The sequence below is a fragment of the Phoca vitulina genome, unplaced genomic scaffold (genome assembly GCF_004348235.1).
Source record: "Phoca vitulina isolate PV1807 unplaced genomic scaffold, GSC_HSeal_1.0 scaffold1, whole genome shotgun sequence".
Lineage (NCBI taxonomy): Eukaryota > Metazoa > Chordata > Mammalia > Carnivora > Phocidae > Phoca > Phoca vitulina.
In genome coordinates this window covers 29,909,902-29,927,531 of record NW_022589704.1, presented here as the reverse complement: position 1 = coordinate 29,927,531, position 17,630 = coordinate 29,909,902, and the positions used below count along the sequence as shown (strand labels likewise).

At 47.4% G+C, this 17,630-nt stretch overlaps 1 protein-coding gene across 4 annotated transcripts in view; it reads left to right on the top strand.

Moving 5' to 3' along the window:
- NRP2 (neuropilin 2) overlaps window positions 1–17,630 on the top strand; it is a 115,027-nt gene that overhangs the window by 21,385 nt on the left and 76,012 nt on the right. For all 4 annotated transcript variants that reach the window (XM_032403885.1, XM_032403876.1, XM_032403894.1 and 1 more), the window contains exon 3: window positions 12,759–12,940. In XM_032403885.1, the coding sequence (XP_032259776.1) occupies window positions 12,759–12,940 (182 nt within the window). The remainder of the gene's footprint in view (window positions 1–12,758; window positions 12,941–17,630) is intronic.

Below are 17,630 nucleotides of genomic sequence, written 5' to 3'. Positions count from 1 at the left end.
GTGACTTCCACCATCTTAGAGAGGGGCTGTGGTCAGGAAGCAGGAAAGACTAAGATTTTAAGGACTCTTTGCTGCTCCCACCCTCCCTGACCAGGCTCTCTACAGTTTCATACCCTATGTCCAGGGACAAACCCCCTCTGGCCCCCAGTTTAATGCCTGAACCTGGGGTTTGGCCTGGAAAATCCAGGTAACACTGGATTAAGCTCCACCTGTCAGTTTACTCCTACACAGGGCTCTCTCTGAACACATGTCTCTTATCCTAAGAATAGAGAGCAGGAGGCCACATTGCCCAAAAGGAGGTGTGGCTTCAGCTGGTGTCCACCTGAGTCTCTGGAAATTGAAACAGAGTATAAGTTCTCTGGTTCAAGAGAGTGTCTTGCACTCAGGAGAGAGCCTCATGTTGATTACTCATGACATGGTTATAGATTTACTGCCTGCCCAACCACAGAAATATTCTGATTCCCCCAAGGAGCCAATGAGCGGCAATATTTTTCTGTATTGCAACAACCCTGCTAATGACAGAAACAGATCCCCCTGCAGGTACATGGTGCAATAAAATGGGACAGCCCTGCTGACTCTAGCTTAGCTGGCAGCCGACCCCGGCTCACCAACCTTGACCAAGGCTTCCACCCAGCAACTTCGCTTGCTGAAGAAATGGGGAAAAAACATCACAGATTGTTCTCCTCCTCCCACCAAGGTTAAAGAGCAGTTGGGAAAACGGTTATTTTTGGCAGTTTGTTTTTAAATACACGATGTTGCAATCGCAGTGCTCCAAATGCAAGCTTCGCTGTGGATGTCCTTCTTAACATTGCATTTTATCTCCTGATTGAGAAAATCACTTGAGGTTTTCTAATACACAATCCCACTTGTTCTGCCTCTCAACCCTGGCACCTTCTCTGAACCCAGAGGTCCCAGAGGGCCAGCATCTTACCCCATGTAACTGCATGTAATTCTCCCAGCTAATTACACCGGGTGAGAGTCTGTCTTCAGAAATTCAGTGGGAGCTCAGGGTGGGGAGGGGATAAAGAGGAGAAGGAAAGAGACCAAGTAAAGAAATTAGATTTTTCTTAAAAAGCGATTTGTGTATTTTCCTATAGTCATGTGTCCTATGGAAAATAAGATGTTCTCTTTGTTTTGTCCTGTTTAATGGCAGGCGGATTGAAACCTTAGGATTAAGAGCAACTCAATAGATAATTTAATTCCATTCTTCTACATCTGCCTGGATAAATCATCCCGGAAAAAAATATATACATATTAGCTGCCCTTGTCTTTCCTTCTAGAAAAGAGCTTCCATAATCGACCTTCATTATAAAACCTAGGGCCTCACAACTCATCTCAGTGATTGCAGAGTAGATGGTTGTATTTAATTTACATAATCAGAATTTTTTTCCCTGGAAGGAAAATCCCTGAAAAATGTTAGCTGGGTCAGAATAAAATTTTTAAAAAGAAGAAGAAAGAAAAACATGTGAACTGGGCTTACGTTTGGAAAGCTATCAAAGGACTTCACGTGATGAAAGAAATCCACATGATTTTTTTATGCTTTTTTTCCTACCTTTGTAGCCAAGCATCTTGGCAGTCTCTCTCTCTCTTTCTCTCTCTCTCTCTATATATATGTATATATATACATACATACATATACACACATGGGACTCACGGGACTGGGTACTACTGTTATTGCCATTTAACAGATGGGTACACTGTGAGAGTGATCTCACAGATAGTAATGGTAGGGCTGGAATTTGAAGCCCACCACCCAAAGCTGCCTTTATATGCCTGTATCCTTGTACCTAGAGCTCTCACCCACTATCCCCAGGCTTAGGTATTTGAGGCCTCTCTGATTTCTTTAGATATCCTTGACAAGTCTTTTCTTTTCCCCTTCCGTCTCTTATTCCTTTTCTTTGCCTCTTCCTGCCATGGGGTCATCTCCGGATGCCAGCAGGGCAGTCAAGGAGAGAGAGGTCTTTCTGTGACGCTCTGTCAATGGTCTCCGTCTGCCTCCCTGTCATCTACCTCCTACTCCCCGGGTCCCCTCCAGCCCCCCTCGCCATCCTCTTCAAATTCCCTGCCATCCCCCCATCGCCTCCCTCTGCAGCTGGAATCCGAAGATGTGAGGGCTAGTAATAGAGTGTCAGCGGAAGTAATTGATTCCTCACACACAGAGAATTCTCCTGCTTCAGTGTCAATGGAGCTGAACCAGAGTCTTGGAGGTGAGCGAGACATGTAAACAGTCCATGGCTGAGCTGTCAGGGTGAAGCTAGACACACCGGAGAGCGAGCGAGAGGGAGAGCGATGGAACAAATAATTGTTTTATTGGGAAGAAAAGGAGTAAATAATATTTCAGCCCAGGAATTGGCAGTTTGAAAGAGATGGTTGGAGAGAGCGAGAAGCAGAAGGAATCACGACGCAGGTTTTAATGGAAGAGTTTTTCTTTGTCTCAAGGTAGGAGGTTTCGTCCTCACCCCACCCCCCCTCCCATTATCATCATTATTATCATTAAAATAATTACCGTAACAATTACAGTTGATGAGACCTCGAGTTTATAGAGCACCTTTCATCTAAAAGTTCAAAGTGATTTATCTATGTGTCATCCCTTTGAGAGTGGTAGGAGGGTAAGAAAGTACTTTCTTTTTTTTTTTTTTTGGTCTTATCCGTTGGGAAACTGAGGTCCAAGCAGATATAGGATTCAGTCTAAGCCTCGGGGCAGGCAGCTGGGTTAAGCGCTGGGGTACTGACGGCTCTTCTGGGGGTCTCTGCTGCCCTCCTGCCCACCAGGGCCCTTATACTTGTGCGGCCCTCACAGCTCATCCCTGCCACTAGTGCTCCCCCCCCCCCCGCGGGCCCCCCCCCCCCCCCGGCTGCCCCCCCCCCAGTCGGTAGCTGTGCAGCCAGGCAGCGAGCAGTTCCGTGCACAAAGCAAACCGTCTGCGATGCTGTGGGATAGATAAAGGTCCTTCAAGGTCTGACTCACACTGCTCCCATCCTGCTAGGAGACTTCCTGCAATCTGGTTCCCTTTCTTGTAGAAGCTGCTGTCCTTTCTAGACATATTTCTTCCTAGTCTTAGGGAACCTCCAGCCAAGAGAACCCAATATTCCTGAACTTTTGCTGCTTCCAACCCCCCCCCCCCCCCCCCCCCCCCCCCCCCCCCCCCCCCCCCCCCCCGCCCACAGATGCTGGCCAGTTCTTGCAAAATACAGGGCCATTTCTGTGATGAGGAGGGGCAAGTGCTTTAAAATGCTCCCAGCGCAGCCACGGCGCCTTCACGACCCAGCCATCGAGGAGTGCACCGTTCACCCAGTGCTGGTTGGAGGGGCGGAAGCTGTTCTAGCTGACTGGCCACTGAGTGCTATATTCAGAATCTCCACCCTGGTGTGGCAGCAACCTTCCTGCTTGGACAGTAGTGCAGGCCCATCATTTCCACACCAAGGTGCTTTTTGCACGATCGTGAGAAGTCTGCCCCTGGCGCCAGGAGAAGCCCTGAGCCCTTGTAACCTGAGGCTTGCAGTGAATGCAATCCAAGGACAAGGCCCAGCACACCAGCCACGTACTCCCCAGTGGTCCCCTGCTTAGATTTCTGCATGGTACATTTTTCAGGCAAGCTTTGTATTTTCTAAGTTTTGTTATGGGGGCCAGATGCCAGCAAAGAGGGACAGAAACACAACTGGGAGCCTACACCCCTAGAAAAACGTTTTTCCGATGCAGTGATTGATTCCCTGGTGCCCGGTACGCCTCATTCCCAGCAGGCTCCCATTTTTCGGACAGATGGGAAGGTTATGATTTGCTCTCACAATTAGACCCTCTGGGAGCCAGGGTTAGTGAGTGCCCATTCCAGAGGGAACCGTTTGCCTGGCCAAGTGCAGGGCTGCGGCTGCCAGCGCACCCAGGCCCTGGGATGGTGTACTCTGATTTCCCCTTAGTGGGTGCCAGTCACTCCCTGCCCTTTCCAACCAGTCCTAGGAGGCACAGAGGCGTGATCCCTGTTCCCATTCATGAGATGAGGCACACCGAGGCATGCAAGCTTGATTCACCCAGGCCAGTATAGGCCCATCTGGCCTTGCTGGGTGGGGTTCCCCTTCACATCCAAGTGCCAGCCTGCTGGTGAACAGACATGAATTATGGGCTACTCTTACCTACTTCCTACTCTGCTAACCAGGGGCCCTTTGAGCTAACTGCAGAGGGTGAGGATTTTTTATAGATGCGTACGGCTGACGGAAAAAAGACCCAACCGTCGTGCTGAAAACTGCCTGCCCAACAGCCTTAAACTTCACATTGGCTCTGGTTGCCGAGAAAATCCTTCCTTACATAAGCAAACACGTTCCATCCAAGCCGGCCTGCAGAGCGCTCGCTGGTCCAGGAGTGGAACAGATCTGTGGCCATACAGCCTCAGGAATGCGCCTTGCTGGGGAGCCGGGTCAGTGGGGGAAGCGGTGTTCAGCGAGGGGGCCAGGGGAGAGGTGCTGGAGGCTTTGTTGTGTGCCCTTCATTCTCTGAAAGTTCATCCACAGTGAGACTTATCAGACACCCTGTCTGCAGCGACCTCCTTCCTCACGTTGCGAGACGTTCTTGGCAGCCTGCTCCGTCAGGAACAATGAGATCGGCAGGGCCCTCTCCATCATCCCGGGGCTTCTGCGGAAAACAACCAGCAATTATAAATAGACGTTATTTGTATTTCCATTTTCTTGCCTTCAAGGTTTTCTGGAATAATTCCTTCGGTTTGTTTAGGGTTATTTTCTTCGCATACTTCCTTTGCCGGGTGGTCAGATTTCCTCCTTTCTGAGGCACTGTGAAGACCCTGGCTGTGCGGGGATTGCGGATAAGCTCCAAATATCAGAGATGGGTGGTGGGAAGAAATGAGGGAGGAAAAGGCAACTGCCAGAAGTCGCCATTAAAAGGGCAGAGGCACCAGCCCAGAGAGGCAAACAGATGGCGAGTCTTGGTTCCCTTCGAGTCCTTGCAGCTATTTAGCAAAGAAAAACAATAACAACAATAATAATAGTAATAATGCCTAACATTTATTTATTGAGGACTTACTATGTGCCAGGCACTGTGCTAAGCTGTTGACACGCGTTAACTCACCACAGTGAAGGAGGTCGAGTCCCCAGTTGTTCAAGACCCACCAACCGGTGGGAGTGCGGGGTGGCAGGGGAGGGGGGGTGGGGTGGGGTGGGGAAGGCATGGGCTGTTCTGAATCCGGCATGACAGGCTTGTTCCAGAGCTCAGAAACACGAGATTGAAAGGAAATCTCAAAAACTCAGGTGACTGAAGCGCTATTGATGGATTTGTATAGGAAGATTTTTAGAAACCGCCATCCCTAGCATTGAGGTTGGGGGGGGCATCGAGACCATCTCTAACTTTGTGACTTTTCATTCCTTCCTCATGTGTTCGGTTCACGTGTATGTAACCCTTCTCTCCTCCACGTCTGCCACCCTGCTTGGTAAAAACACAAGTAATGGTAAAAATAGCCAGTGTCTCCCAGGGACTTTTGCAGGCATCTAGCACTCTTCTGGGCTCGTATATACCTTTGCAGTCCTTCCAGCAGTGCCCAACAAGGTGAGGACCATGATTATTTCCACTTTATAGATGAAGAAACTGAGACTCAGAGAGGTTCAATGCCTTGCCTGCACTCATGAGTGCTGGAAACAGCTGGGTCTGCCTACAAAGCCCATGAACCACACTTCTCAGAGTACACACACACTCATCGACAGATATGTTTCTGTATCACAGTAATTTAAGATTCTTTTTGTCACAGACCTAGGAAAATGTGCATACACACAAACGCACAAAATTTCTGCATTTGACTATAGGGGTTCCCTCACCTACTGAAACTCATCTGTGGACCCTACTGGAAATCCATGGGTTTAAGAATATGTGCTCTAGATGATACTTTAAGAGCTTATAAATACACAGGATACTGTTTTCTCACTCGATGGACCATATGTTCACATATGGGTATATATGTGCTTATAAAAATACTTCACTTGCAAAAATTAATATGTTACCCCATCTGAACACTTAAGAGCTAGATTTCAACTGGGTGAATCTTGAAACCCTGAATTCCGAATCCGCTCACTGCTTCTATCGGTGATTTGTCTAATAATTTTGGCACGTCCTATAGGCTTTGTTTAAACAAAACAGCTAAATAAAAAGAGCAAGATTCTGCTAAGTCTCTAACGGAAACCAAGCGGTTTCTTTATACCCCATATCTTCTACTGCTATTGTACCGTGGCAATCTGTTATTTTCACGGGATAGAGGTGAGGTCTGTATGCCCAGGAGTGAGACCACCTGGGTCTCAAGTCTGCCTCTGACCTATCCTTCTCACGGGACTTTGAGCTGGTCATTTAGACTCTCTGAACCCCAGTTTCTGCATCTGTAAATGGGTGGGAACCATAACAGAGCGTGGTGTGTATTCAATGAGGATTAGATGAAGTAATATCTAAACGAGGGTCTGGCCCATAATAAACGCTCAGTAGATGATTGATATTTCTTCCCACTGATATTCCCATCGATGTTCCAGCTTCTTCTTAAATGGGTGGCCCCGAAGAAAGGAAGAAATTCAAGGAAATGAAATTTGCTTTAATAAATCTGAACTGACCGTGAACTGATTTCTCCATAAAGGCTGGATTTCACTATTGAGGCAGAGACCAGGTGACCTGGCCGTGGGCCTGACTGGACCAGAGACTTGGGCCTCGTGCAGACCTGCCCAGAGCCTCTTTGTGTCTCAGGCAGCTTCTTCACTGGGAACTTATAAGTGACAGTGTTGTGTTTTCCTCCTCTTTTCCCTGCAGGTTTTAATGTAAGGATTAATAAGACAGTGTTTGTAGATGTCTTTGAGCTTCCCAGAAGAAAGGCACTCCAGGAGGTGGTAAATTCTCTGGCCTCCATAATCAACTCATGAAATATGGAACTTTGAAAGTGTGAGAAAAATCTCAAATCACTTTGACAGCATTTTAATTATAGTTGATTTGTTTGCCGCTAATAGTGAAAATGCTGTCAGCATGATTTGAGATGTTTCTTCCACTCAAAATGTTATATTTCGTGTTTTCGAGTCATGAGGCAACATTTTGGTTTCCAGATAAAACCAGAATAGCTCAGTGAATGTGTTGGAGCACAAAGGCAAAGAGTATAAAACGGACCAAATGTATCCAACCCCTCGGGAAACGTCGTCACAGAGTGAATTCTTCCTGAACTCACCAACTGTAGGCCCCTCATTCATTTACTCACACCACACAAAATAGTGAGCCCTGCTCTATGCCAGGAACCATGCAAGCAGTAGAAATATACAGCAGTAAAAAGGCAAGGTCCTTGCCCTCCTGGTGCTGTGTAGTGAGGACACAGATTAACAATAAACAAGTGTATTGACAAGACCTTTGCAGAGACTATAATAGCTATAAAAGCAATAAGACGATGGCAAGGCGGAGAATAAGGGCATGCCGTCTGAAATCGGGTGGTCAGGACAGGCTTCTCAGAGGAGGTGACCTTTGCACTTAGAAGAAGGAGACGGCGCCAGCCACAGAAGAAGGTAACAGAGTATCACAGGCAGAGGGAAGAGCCAGTGCAAAGGCCCAGAGGCTGGAAAGAGCTTGCCATGTGCAAGGTGTGAGGTCTTAAAAATTTATGATACCAGTAGCATAAAAGGAGACATTGACTAGTTGGCAAAGGTTATGGCTTCTGGACTTGGGCGGGCACGGGTGCTGTGACGTGTAGACCCAAGTATCATAGAATGGGCACAGCACTCTTCCCCAGAGCACCTAAGTACTCCACCTGTGACAGAAATCTCACAAGCAGTTCTCAGTGGCAGTCCTCCGGGGGTGCTCTGGCAGGCTGGACATGATCTGGCCATTTGAGAAGAGCCTGGGCGTCGTGAATCCTTTAGTAAAGGCTGGGTGTACATAACCCAGCCTTTGGGGGCCTGCTGGGAAGTGTCAAGCATGGATAGAGTTATGGAAACTAGAAAGCCTCTTTTCATGTTTGCCTAGTGATGAGAAGAAGAGATGAGACTGTTGCTTTTTCATACCTCTCCCGTGGACTCTGAAAATTAATTCCGCCGTCAAGATTCCCACGCCCCAAATGTGGGTTTGGGGAGAGAAATTAAGACTTTGAAGTCGAGGAAGAACGTACAGAAAATGTTCTCTAGACAAATGCTCGACATGCAGATGTCAGAATCTGTGAGGGGAAAAGTAAAAAGGCACCCGGGAGCCATTTTGGAGAGAAAGGAAAAAGGTAGGAGTGGAAATGGCTACTTCAGCTTAGGAAAGTAAGTAGATGAATAAAATAATAAAAGGTAGTGTTAAAGCTTTGGAAGGAATTTTTTTCATTTGAGGGAGATTATGAATAATGAAATGCAAACAGTAGTTAATATGTCCGTTGGCTGGTTTATGTTTTCTTCTGGAAAATGAATAATGTGTTCTAAGAGGAACGGCCTTTCAGATTATTCTCCTTGACTGTCCTTGGGGTGAGTCCTGAGTTTGGACCCCAGATTCCTTTACCAAACAAATGCTGGCCATCAGATGCTAGATGCGGAGCCGTATTTATTTCAAGGCCACAAACTTCCTAATCCCCCACGAGCTCTTCCAAATGAACCTGACAACACTGAAATTTCTAAGGAGATTTACTCCAGCTGTAGCAAATCCCTAATAATAAAAAATTTCCCCAAATGAGTCAGTCACACAGGACGTAAATGAGCCGTTCTCTGTGAAGTTAGCATGTCATTCGGTGTGTGCCCTTTATACAAAAAACCCAGCCAGAAGACCTGCTTGTCCCCAGGGCAGAGCCCAGGCAGTCCGGGGAGGGTGGGGGGGCGGGGGAGGGAGGGGTTAGCCACCAAATTGTAACTTGGGGTCCCTTTCCCCTCAAGCAAACCTGATAGGAAAATCCAGTCCTTCTAAGAAGTTTAAGTAAGGGCCGGTTATTTGCTTCACAAAAGGATTGACCAGAGGGGTCCTTTAAATAACAAGCCCAGAAAGAAAATTTATAATACGATTGATGTATATGGACCTTTTTCAAAAATGTATCCCTTCGCTGTATGTGTACATAAATACGTAAGGATGTATTTGTAGCTGCCAGCATTACAAAAAAAGGATTTGGGGTGGTATATCCACTGAGTAAATTGAGGCAAGTTTACAGCTATGGCATTTGCTAGGGAGCCCAGCTTCATCGATGATTGTGTTAATCCCCTAAATTACTGCATGTGTGATTAGGCAACCAGACAGAACCCTCCCCTTCTGATGATCCAGCCAGTGGGATGTCTGGGCCTCTCTCTGTCCTTTTCGGAGAAATTGGCAACACAAAGATTGGAGATATCTGGTTATCTTTTTTAAAAATACCTTTAAGTATTTCCTGGGTGTGGGCCACGTCCCTGGCACTGTTCTAGGTGACCCAACGCTGTGACTTATTTAGTCCTCACTACACTTCTGTGAGACGGATGGTGATGATGATGGTGGTGGTATTTACATTTTCATCTGCTACATTATGAGAGCTGGGTTCTTCTTCTCTGCTCTCCTGCTTTGAAAAAAATTCTTTTTTCTCATTTTTTCTTTTATTCGACTGTGTATTGTTTTATTTGTTATTGAAGTACGGTTGACATACAATGTTATATTAGTTTCAGGTATAGGACATAGTGATTTGACAACTGGATACATTCTGCAGTGCTCACCACGATGGTGCAGTTACCATCTGTCACCGTGAAAAAAAAATTCTTAATGGAAGCAGCTTTATTTTATATATTTGTGGCTTATTAAGAAATGCAAGTTCATTGTAAGCGATTCAGATAATAGAAAAGAACAAAGAAGGAAGTAGAAATTACCAATTTCTACCACCCATATATCTCACTACTGTTAATATTTTAGTTTAGGTAGTCTTTCAGACTTTTTTCTGTTTGTATATGGCAAGAATATAGGTATTTTAACACATTCCTTTTTAAAAATCTGTTTTTTAAACTAACAAAGTAGCATGGCTATTTTCCCATAAAAACAAAATATCTAGACCTACAGCACTATCCATCTACTATAGCAGTGGAGTATTCCATTTTATAAATATACCAAAATTGATTCACCCACCCTCTGTTGTTGGACATTTAGATATGATGCTGTTTTTTATAAACAAAGCATCTTTTCACTTTTCTTATGCTTTTTTTTTTTATTATATCTACACTCACAAAGATGCATATACATCTTTGTGCAATTGTCTGATTATTTTCTTAGGAAAAATTCCTAGCAGTGGAATTGCTGGATTAAAGGGTTTGTCACATTTCTGCCAAAATGCACTCCAAAATGTTTTAACAGATGTTCGTTCCACTTATACTGCACCTCTACTCACTTGCTGTGTATCCTCACCTCAGAAATGGGTGTGAGGATACGACAAATCATGGCTAACGTTTATTAAGCAAACACTAACGACCAGGCTGAGTACTGACACTTTATATAGATTACGTTGGTCGTTTAAATCTCACAACAACCCTAGGAAAAAAAAAAAATTTTGCTGTCATTTTCCCCATTGCTAAGGATCAGAAAGGTTAAGTAACTTGCCTGAGGTCACCCAACTAATAAGGCTAAACTGGGATCCAAACCTAGTTCTGTCTGCTTCTGGGATTGGCCACGGCCTGGCAGGGGGCGGGGGTTGGGGGGGTTGGATGGGACTCTTCCATCCAGGTTCATACATTCACGACTCCAGGTGAACTGGGTAATATCAGCTCACTGAACACAGCTGGCTTCTCAACAGTTGTGCACCCTGATGGGACATCACCATTACTCAGCTGAGAGTGACTGACTGCCCAACACTGCTTACCTCAGTGTGGAAATACTAAGGAGGGATTTTCCAGAAGGTTTGGGGAATTTCCTTTGAGAGCAAACTAACTGTCTTTCCACTTTTGTTTTGGAAGTGAGGAAGCACATTTTCAAAGTCAACGTCATCTCCCAAACCGAAATCACAGATTCCCCCCACCCCCACTGCCTTTCTCAATCTGTGGCTATCTCTCCAGAGCTCCTGGGCAGGGAGATCTTGCCATTTGGGTTCTCCAGACTAACCAGCTTCTGTGACTCTTTTGACCGTAGGATTCCAGCCCTCTGGGGTCTAAGATTGAACTAATCCCGGTCCATTCCTTACACTTCTTCGCAGTCCTATTTAAGTGGCTGTGCAATCTGAAATATGGCTTCTGGGGGCTGCAGTGAGGCCTCAGGCCGCTGCGGCTCAAATAAGCCGCTTCTGCTGGCACCCAGCTCCCACAGACCCTGTGTGTGTGCCAGGAGCCTGCAGGCACATCCCAGGGAGGGTAGCTTTTCCCTCTCTTTACCCCAAAAAAGAAATTTCTTACATGTTGTTTTAACAGGTTGCTGCAAAATAAACAACAGGGAGGGAGAAGGAAATGGGTGGTTGTTGGTAAATAGTGGTACAGTGACCAGCAGTTTGCAGGGAGCTGGTGGGGAAGGACTTTCCCACCTCAGCAGCTGAGACCGCGGTATTCACTGGGAGCCCAGGGAAGGAGCACGGAGTCGGCACAGTGAAGACCGCCAGAGCACACAGCAAGGCCCAGAATGTTGCCTGTACAGATAAAATGGCGTCCCGCAGTGTGTACGCCATCCCGAGAACCAAGCCAAGGATGTCTGTCTTTGATGAGTCTTCCCCGACCTGGGGCCAGGTTGATTCCATTTGAAATGAGCTCAGGCCTCAGTGCAGGGACGGACGGCAGCCTGCTCTGCCTCTTGCCGAAGCTAATAGTTATGTGCTCATAGATACTGGGTCCCCGGGGATTCACCCCCTGCTTTTGGAGAAAGGTTTTTATTGCCTTATCTAATATGATGCTGATTCCTTTTAAAAACGTGCTGTTGACTAGATGCTGCAGAGGTGAACTAGGCAGAGTCCTGTCAAGGGGGAGGGGGCCCATGCATGGGAGTCTTTGTCACCAGCAATTAAAGAGAAGGGAAGAGGGGGTGACCCAGGAGGAAACTGAAACGTGGGGGAGAGGGTGGGAAAGTAAGCAGATCTCTCAGGAACGTCCCCAGTGTGCCTGGCTCGGTGCCTGGCACCTTCCTTATATCTTTCATTTCATCTCCAACCCAGCCCTCTGAACTGGATATTTTTATCCTCATCTTACAGATGAAGAAATTGATCTCAGAGGGGTTAAGTAACTTGCAGTGACGCAGAGCTAAGAAGAAAAGACGAAGATCCAGAGAGATCATGGTGGAAATAAAAATGGTGCTATGGAAGGAAGGAAAAATGCTTGTTTGGAGATATTTGATAGAAGGATGCTACTGCTCTTATGTGGGCAAGAAATAAGGGCTTAAGGGGCGCCTGGGTGGCTCAGATGGTTAAGCGTCTGCCTTCAGCTCAGGTCATGATCCCGGGCTCCTGGGATCAGCCCCACATCGGGCTCCTTGCTTGGCGGGAAGCCTGCTTCTCCCTCTCCCTCTGCTGTTCCCCCTGCTTGTGCTCTCTCGCTCTCTCTGTCAAATAAATAAATAAATAAAATTTAAAAAAAAAAAAACGGATTATTAAAAAAGAAAAGAAAGAAAGAAGGCCTTAAAATCTAGCCATCCACTGAGGTGCCCATTCTCTCTGTGGCTTCAATAGGGCAATGCAGCTTCCTACATCTAGGTGGGCCAGTCTATACTGGCCCTGCAAACCTAAGAGCCCTTTGTTTATCAGTCTAAAACACCTGAACGTCCAGGAAGGGCGAGCGCAGGAGCTGAGGTGAGACACTGGTCCCTTTCCTCTCCTGAGAGTGATCTTTGCCGATACGTGCCCCTTTGTACCATCCTCACGTAGGTATGACTTCATCGAGATTCGGGATGGGGACAGTGAATCCGCAGACCTCCTGGGAAAGCACTGTGGGAACATCGCCCCACCCACCATCATCTCCTCGGGCTCCGTGCTCTACATCAAGTTCACCTCCGACTACGCCCGGCAGGGGGCAGGCTTCTCCCTGCGCTATGAGATCTTCAAGACAGGTCAGTGGGGTGATGGGTGGAGAGCGGGGTGCTGGGTGCCCCCAAGGAGACCCGCCGCTGCCATCGGTGTGTCACCGTGGGGCGCTGTCCAAGGGAACTGTGTGATGGTTATATGCGCGTAGATGGAGCCCAGTGAGACAGATGGGAAGGGTTACAAAAGTTGTTGGAGTTGGAAGAGAGACTCACGGTGACCCTGGACACAGCCTGAGATGAAAAAGCCGGGTTAACTTACGATCCAACTTGAGAGGGCGCCTTGCATGGTTAGTGCTGGGTGCTGCCCGCCAGGCAGACAAGCATTGTTTGTGGCACCGAAAGAGGAAGGAGCACCAATTAAATAGAGCAACAATTCTTTTTTTTTTTTAAGATTTTATTTATTTATTTGACAGAGAGAGAGACAGCGAGAGAGGGAACACAAGCAGGGGGAGCGGGAGAGGGAGAAGCAGGCTTCCCGCAAAGCAGGGAGCCCGAGGCAGGGTTCGAGCCCCCTAGAGCAACACTTTTGAAAAGAATTCAATTTTTGTGTGTTTTTAAAAATCACAATAATCTTCATGGGAAAAAAGGCAAAACTTGGTCGAACTTCCTCCTAATTACTTCATGGTTTAATGTTGCCTTTATCCGGAATTTCATGGGCAGAAGGACATAATCTTTTCAGTGTTTAGAGTCTCTAAAAGATCTTACCAGTGGGGTCATATAGTAGCTTTTAAATTCACATGTGGCTTGTCGGAATTCCCCTCACTGACCCATTTTACCTCTTCCACCTGTTGACCCCCTACTTCCTAAATGCCAGGATAACCGCCTCCTGAGAAGCAATCAAAAAGATAGTAGAAAAAGAGACAGAGAACACTGCACTTCTTTTAAGGTGACTGCCCGCTTTCCGTTAGGCCCCCCTTTGATTACTTAAGGCTCTGAGAACATGGCCCCATCCTTATTTCCATAACTGGATTGATCTAACTTTTATTCACAAATTGCTGGTTCAGTACCTGCACTGACATGCTCCAAGCAGCACGCGCTTCCCTCCAGGGTGAGAGCTCATTATCTCGAGGCTAAGCGAGGTACACCCTCCAGGTCTCCCCTCACCCCCAGCCTGCTCCCCCACCTCACAGGCTCCCACCCCATCTACCAGTGCGGCCCCTCCGAGCCTGTGTTTTACAGCTCGTGGACAGAGTCTGGCTCAAGGGGAGGCTGTCCGCCTTGTCATCGAGAGGCCCAAGTCCGGCGCCTGTTGAGTTCAGTGTAAGGGGACCTATTCATATATATTTTCTTTTCACTAAACAGTTCTTGAAAGGAAATGGTAGCTGCTGAAAGCACTTTTTATATCCACTTTGTCTAAATATTTGTCAGATTTGTCTGCCTGAGAGCAAGAACGTAGAATCCAATGAAGGGGCAGACCGGGGGAACTGTGTCAAGCCATCGTCGAGCCAGAGTGGGAGCACAGACTGTCCCGGGGCACAAGTCCCAAGAAGGTCTGTCTGTCATGGGTCATCACGCTCCCAGCCACATGAGATCATAGGGACCGACAGTCTGTGTGTCCAGTGTCCCAGGGGCTGTTGTGAGGCTCCTGAATGCCTCGATCCATATTCCCTAGAGTCCTGCGCAAGATTCCAATCAGTCAGTCCACCAGCTCAGCTGGAACATTCATCATACCCTCTTCTGCTGGGGAGCAATGAGGAGAGAGAAGATAGAAAGGAATAAAACAGGATGTTTGCTCTCTTCTAGTGAGCAAACAGGTATGTAAACCCTCACACGTAACAGACGCGCAGTGGATATCGTTGGATGAACATAGGTAAATAGCTACGTAAATTGAGAGGAAAACTATAATATGAGGCAGTAGGAGTCAGCACTGAGTAAGAGTGCGATTAACGTGCTCCGGTTATGAAAACGAGGGCTCCATTGAGTGGCTTGGCAAGCGGGGCATCTGGGAGGTCAATTCGATAGTCAGGTCCCCAGTGCTAACGCCATCACTCAGCAACCCTGTGCTGACAGGAAAAGGAAAGCAGCTCTAAGCAAGGTCTTCCGGGGAGCTGGCCCAGGGAAGTCTCAGCAAGTGTGAGCAGGACCATTGAAGCTCATCTCTGTTTCAGGCTTCCGGACTTAGTATTTCCCAAAGGATGGTGCCATATTCTCCGGAAAGCCACAGTAGGAGTGAATGTGAACCCTATCCATGATGCACATTTGAAGGGATGAGGTTAAAAGTTAAGACGCCCAGGAGGATAGCATAACAGAGCACTACTGTTTTGAGACCGCTAGTCTGTGGATGCCTAGACGCAAGAGCGCCAGCCCATGGCAGGTGGCTTGGGCGTGGAGCAATGGGGCAGCCCACTTCAAGGACCAGGATGGCCTAAAGAAGGAGGAGCGAGATTCCTGCAGTGGGAGATAGCCCCACCGACAACAGTCAAATCTCTGGGGGACCATAAGAGAGAAAATGAGAACCCAGTGGTCTTCTTGGGGGCCACTGTCTCCTCCCATCATGCCTGCCTGAGAGAACAGCTCTCGGCACGAAAATCAATCCTGTATACAGCACATACGTGTGCGGGCTACAAAATTCAAAGCTGAGAAGTCTAGGAGGATGAGCATTCCTCCAGGTGCCATGCCCTCCCTGCCCCCACATTTTCACTGTCGGAGTCCTGAAAGAAAATACACAAAGTTTACATCAGCCACAGAACATGAAAGAAATGCGTGAACATGCTGAAGAAATCCAAACAAACACAGCTATGTTTGCTAGTCAGATTCATGAAGAGAAAGAAGGGGGGACTGTAAACACAGACACACAAAATAACCGTACCGGGGACCGTGGAAGCCTGCGACTGCACATCGCCCTGGCCAGGCTCAGCTGCAGAATTCTTTTTTTTTTTTTTTTTTTTTTTTAAAGATTTTGTTTATTTATCTGACAGAGAGAGATACACAGCGAGAGAGAGAACACAAGCAGGGGGAGTGGGAGAGGGAGAAGCAGGCCTCCCGCAGAGCAGGGAGCCCGATGCGGGGCTCGATCCCAGGACCCCGGGATCATGACCTGAGCCGAAGGCAGACGCTTAACGACTGAGCCACCCAGGCGCCACCTCAGCTGCAGAATTCTACTGACAGACGCAAACCCGCAGCTCGGGTACGGACGGGGCATGTGGCTAGAGTGGGAGGTTCCTGTCTGCCCTGAATGAAGTGGTTTATAAAAGAGTCGATGTAATACCAGACTGTCCACATATAAAAGAATAAACCAAAACAGCTCTCGCACTTAAAGGATCTCAGATTGCCCAATCATGAGCATAATAGAGAAAGGAACTTTAAAATAACTTTAAAAGTAACACTGGATGCTGGATCACTGGAAAACGTGGGTTTTTTTGTTTGTTCATTTTCTGATACTCTTTTGACCAAAGTTCAAGATCAAGTTTTCTTTTCCGGTATCCAGTGACATTTCAGAAACTGAAAGCCCTGGGGTCATTCACAGATAGAGAAAGCTTAGAGAGTGCCCCCTACTCCTCCCTGAACTGAATTCACTTTTCAAGGTCAGGCCAAGCTCTGTTGGGATAAATCCACCATGTTTTAAATAGCTTTATGCATGCAGATTCTTCTTTCACTTGCAGAGTTATTGTAACATTGATGGTGGAAAAACACGGAGTGGGCATTTTTCACACCAGAGTCCTTTGGTACAAAATCATTCACTGCAGCCCAAATCCCCCAGCTTGCGTGGACAGTCTTAGCATTGAGTGAACTGGAGTATTTGTTGACTGAGCTTTTTTTTTTTAACCTTTAATTCTTTTAACACATGGCAGAAAAGGATCTTGGATGAGCTAGAAGTCTACAAGACTCCACTTTTGTCCCAAGAGGGTCCCCTCTTCTGAGCTCTCCTCTCCACAGTTACTATTCAGCTTTCTGCTTTCTGACACTTTGCCCACAGTCCAAACTGTGAGTGGCATGATTACAGATGAAGGCACCACTGTAATGGACAAGTTTGATTGTTCGGCACAGAAAGGATAAAACTGGTTTTCTTCCTTGTTTAAAATAAGCCAGAGGATATACCCATGTATAGCCATGTGGCAGAGAGGGATACACACTCTTTTTGGTGGCTTCTGTTTGTTTGATTTGCCTTAAGAATATCATATTGAAGATCTCTGACCACTCAAATGCAGGACCTCAGAACCCTGGAAACTGTGGGTACTTCAGAATCGCACAGGCTCCGGACCTCTCTCGGGCTTACTGGGTGTCCATGGTGGAAAACTTTGTCCCCCGTGGACGGGAGGAACCAAAGAAAGATTCCACCAAAAATTCCCCACTCCCGGGGGGATGGGGATTCCGCTGGCCTTGAAAGGGAATGACAAGAGAGCAAACCCGAGGAGGGAATGTCAGGATGCCTTTTCTAGCTCTGAAAGCAAGTCGTGGAGAGAGAGTTAATTTCCTCTGGCTAAGTGACCCACATGGAGGAGGCCGCACAATGGCAGTACACACTAACCTTTTCAAGATTCCTCTCAGCCCCCCAGAGACCTGCCAGCTGGCTTGGCTTTACCCAACCGCCTCATCCCGGACCCTCGAGGAGGCCCTCCAGAGTGTGGGGTTAGACAGTAAACAAAGCTGGGGGCTCGGTGGCAAACAAACTGGGGAAAGGCCGTCCCCGCTCAGCCCTCTGCCCTGGCTGCCCATGGGGCCGCCCTGCCCCTGACGGAGTGCAGAGCCTCCAAGATGCAGATGTGGTGCTTAGGGA